Source organism: Cricetulus griseus, chromosome 6 (assembly GCF_003668045.3).
Source record: "Cricetulus griseus strain 17A/GY chromosome 6, alternate assembly CriGri-PICRH-1.0, whole genome shotgun sequence".
In the NCBI taxonomy this organism is placed as follows: domain Eukaryota; kingdom Metazoa; phylum Chordata; class Mammalia; order Rodentia; family Cricetidae; genus Cricetulus; species Cricetulus griseus.
Genome location: NC_048599.1, coordinates 136988000 through 136992405, shown reverse-complemented (window position 1 = coordinate 136992405; position 4406 = coordinate 136988000). Strand labels below are relative to the sequence as shown.

Sequence of the window (4406 nt, the reverse complement as noted above, 5' to 3'; positions counted from 1 at the left end):
ACAAAACATATCTAAGCTAAAGCCAAAAGTGTGAGGCTCAATAGGTAAAAGAGACAGCAGATTTCAGGGGTGAGATGAAGGCACCAAGAGTCTTGCCATCCCAAGCTCAGCAGAGAAGTCACCCTGCACCCGGCCTGGAAAGTGTTGGCACTGGTCACTCGAGATGAGTGTTGCACAGCCTCTCCTCATTTCATATAAGGTCATAAGGGAGGTTGGGGTGCCCACTTCCACCCTAAACCCTATCTCTTTGAATATCTTTCCCTGCACCTTTCCCACCAGCCCCCAGCTTTCATCTCTCCATTTTGGGAAGTGAGAAAAACTGAAGTTTAACCAGCTTCAGTCTGAGGGTCCGAACTGTGAGGCTTACCAAGGAAGGAAGGGTTCCCACCCTAAAGAGGGGCACTGCTATGTCTGTGTTATCTGGTCCTCGGGGACCCCTCCCAGCAAACCCTTCCTGATCAACAGCTGAGAGGAGTCCCCCCCCCCGCCATACTCTACTCCCCACCTACCACCCGCCATCGCTGTCCTAGCCAGGCTGTACCAGATTGATGAGATGGGGACAAGAAAAGGGTGGGACAAGTCCTACAAGAGGAGACGAGAGACAAGTGAGGAAGGAGTGAGGAGAAGCTGGACTGGGTCCCAGGGGAGGAAGATTCTGGTCTGAATGGGCAGGAGGGTACACAGAGAAGTGAAGTGGGGCCAGGGACAGGGGAAGCCCAGGCCTCTCACTGGGGAGCTGCGCCATAGCACTAAGCGTATCGTCCGGCTCCTTGTAGATGTAGACCTCTGCAAATGAGCTGTAGTCAACACAGACATGCACACATCCAGGTAGTGAAGGGCTGCAGAGGAAGTGGCGCAGGTGGCCAAGACAAAACCTGGGCAGGAGTTGGGTGCGCCTCTGCTGCACCACACAAGTGAGACCCTGGAGAAGGTGGGTATGCAGTCCCTGATGTTGAAGGAACCAGCTTCCCTTTTGGCAGCCATAACGGCCAAACACGTGCTTCTATGACTTTGTCCCAGACACTAGAAAGCCAGATGCCTGTCTCGTGACAAGGAGCCAATCAGAGGTTAGCTGGTGGCGCTATGCTTTACTACCCTGGGTGTGCTTTACGGACAAGCGCACAGCAATGACGTAGAGAGCATAGCAACCACCCTGGGAGGGCCTATGGGCCATAACAACCAGTTGACCAATCAACACAGGGCAAGCCCTCCAAGCCTGGAGGCACACCAATCCTGAGTCTGTGCGTACCCCTAGACACTCCCCTTACGCTGCCCTATAAGATCTTTCGGGAACCCCTAGGAGCCTCTTTTCTAGCCATCCGCCATGGCGGGTGGGTGAAAGACCCGAGCTAACATGGGGTTAGCTCGTTAAATTACAATAAGGCCTCGTGCAGTTTGCAGCAAGCTCTCAAATCCGCCTGGTGATTGGGGTGACTGCGAACATGGCCTGGGACCCCGGATACTTGAGTTTTCGGGGGTCTAACAATGTAAGCCCGGATGCTCCCAGGAGACTTCCTGGTCCCCAACAGGATCTGCCTGGAACTCAAAAGTGCCCCTGGGATCCCATCCTCAGGTATTCAGCTTCAATCTGGTTACAGCCATCTACCCTGGTGGTCATAGCCATTGTTTCCTGCTAGTGCACTTGGCCTCTCCCAGCTAGCCAGCTCACAGGCTACTCATCTTGGGAACTCCATGTGTACATTGAGGTCACCCTCCACAGGTGCACTGACAGCTCTGGTGGATGTCAGCAAGTCCTTGTTATCTAGGACTTTGCAGTCAAACACCATGGCAATGACATACCAGAGACCTGAGAACTGAAGGGTGGTTCTGTGACCACAGGCCCATAGTCATGTGGGCCTCCTTGCCCAGAAACCCCAAGGACAAGCCAAGACCAGAGAAGCAGGGGCCTGTGTGAGGTCCCACAGTGAGTCTCTGTCAGGGTTGTGTTACTGATCACTTAGAGCCTCCATTTCTCACTGTGGAGTAGCCAGGGATGGCCTGTGCCCAGGTCTAAAGCATTCCCTGACCTTGCAGCTGAAGCTTGATCCCTCCCAACATGGGCACAGCAGGAGGCCTTGTACCTTTTGGACATCAAATTCACACTGCAGCAAGACCTCAGCTGGAGCCTTAGACACCCAGAACAGCACCAATACTTAGCTCTGCTCTGGGGTATTTGTACACTATAAAGATGTATTGCTGTGATTGGTGTAATAAAAAGCTGAGTGGCCAATAGCTAGGTAGGACAGACAGGTGGGACTTCCGGTCCAGAGAGAAAACACCAGGAAGAAGAAAGGTGGAGTCACCAGCCAGATGCGGGAGGAAGCAGGATGGGCAGTACAGAATAAAGGTAATCAAGCCACTTAAAAGAATGTAGATTAAAAGATATGGGTTAATTTAAATTATGAGAACTAGTTAGTCTGATGACAGCTTATGCTGGAGAGGATGTGGAGAAAGGGGAACACGCCACTGTTGCTGGTGGGAGTACAAATTCGTACAGCCACTTTGGAAATCAGTATGGCAGTTTGTCAAAAAATTGGGAATCAATCTACCTCAAGACACAGCAATACTACTTTTGGGCATATACCCAAAGGATGCACACTCACACCGCAAGGACATTTGCTCAACTATGTTCGTAGCAGCAATATGTGTAATAGCCAGAACCCAGAATCAACCTAGATGCCCCTCAACCAAAGAATGGATAAGGAAAATGTGGTACATTTACACAATGGAGTACTACTCAGTAGTTTTAAAAAAAAAATGACATCTTGAAATTTGCAGGCAAATGGACAGAACTAGAAAAGGCCATCCTGAGTGAGATAACCCAGACCCAGAAAGACAAATATAATGTGTACTCACTCATAAGTGGATATTAGACATAAAGCAAAGGATAACCAGCCTACAGGCCACAACCCCAGATAACCTAGGTAACAAAGAAGACCCTAAGAGAGACATACATGGATCTACCTAGGAAGGGAAAAAAGACAAGATCTCCTGAGTAAATTGGGAGCATGGGAGGCAGGGGAAGGTGGAAAGTGACAAGGGAGGAGGGAAGGGGATTGATGAAAAAAATGTATAGCTCAATAAAGAAAACAGAAAAAAAGAACTAGTTAGGAATAAGCCTCAGCTAAGGACGAACTTTCGTGGTTAATAATAAGCCTTTGCATCTTTATTTATGGGCTGGCAATCCTGGCAAGAAACTACTACTACATATGGAGTCCAATGTGGAGGCTTGAATACCCAAATACAGGGCCTGGGAAAGTTAAAACAAAAAGTTCTGGACAAGGAGCCAGTCTCTCAGGTAGGCCGATGCTTGTGGAGTACAGAGGCCCAGCTCCCATCACTGCCTGCAGACCTGATGGAGCCAGGGGCCAGTGCCAGTACCATGCAGCAGCTGACGTGGTCATTTATGATTTTTCTCACTTGGTCAGAGAACACTGAAGGCACTGTTTCATGACAGATCCAGACACTGAAAACCTCTAAAAAGGCACAGTATGCTTTAAAAGGTGCTTGGGTGCTAGAGAAAGAAAAAAAAATGGTATAGACAGTCATAGAAAAAATAAATACGTTAAAGATAATAAAAAGAATAAAGCATGCAAAGGTGGGAAATACAAAGGGTGACTGGATCCTGTATGGTATATTTTTACTTTGAATTGTTTAAATGCTAATGTACAAAAAAACAATATCTGGTGAAAGACATTGGATAATGAAAACTTCTAAATTAAGCCAACCCATATATTTTGAGAATGTCTCATCTTCAAAATGGAAGTAAAAAAATATGTTGTTTTGGGGGAGAGGTTATGCCTTTGTTTCCACAGGAAACAAAAATTAACGAAGATCAGATTTGATTGGGGAAGTCTTCCTGAAAATCTTGGCTGTAGACATGAAGAAAGAAGCCAAGAAAGACTGCATGACAGGTAACGTATATGCTGATCCCTCAGCTATGGAACAGCTCTGAGACTGGGTAAGACATGATAAATCTTATTGGCCTCAGACTTGGTATTACATGCCATCCTTCCATGTGGCATGTATAGAAGTGGTTATACAGTCCAAACAGACTATAAAATTGACAAATGCCTTTTACTTTCTCAAATAAGCAATACTGGGCAAAAAAAATGGGGAAATACAGTGATATATTATTTATGATTTATTAAAACTTGCCTGAGGATTAAGAAAGCAAAGCCAGCCACAAGCTATGAAGGTCAGGCAGTGGGCATACACACCTTTTTATCCCAGCAGCCATACTAGCTAGCCGGGCAGTGGTGGCACACACCTTTAATCCCAGGACTCGGGATAAAGAGGTAGACAGATCTCTGTTAGTTCAAGGCCACACCTACTACATGAAATTGATCCAGTCCTAAAAGAAACAGCTCACACAAAGGTGAGCTCAGCACCTGGGATCACATGCC

At 47.3% G+C, this 4406-nt stretch overlaps 1 protein-coding gene across 1 annotated transcript; it reads right to left on the bottom strand.

The window, feature by feature from the left end:
* Positions 1-526: 526 nt before the first annotated feature.
* Positions 527-2092, bottom strand: Lcn15 (lipocalin 15). The gene is given in 5 exon segments (XM_035447079.1): positions 527-819; positions 822-1002; positions 1544-1602; positions 1670-1827; positions 2028-2092. Coding segments are annotated over 5 exon segments (756 nt in total).
* Between the last annotated feature and the right edge of the window lie 2314 nt (positions 2093-4406).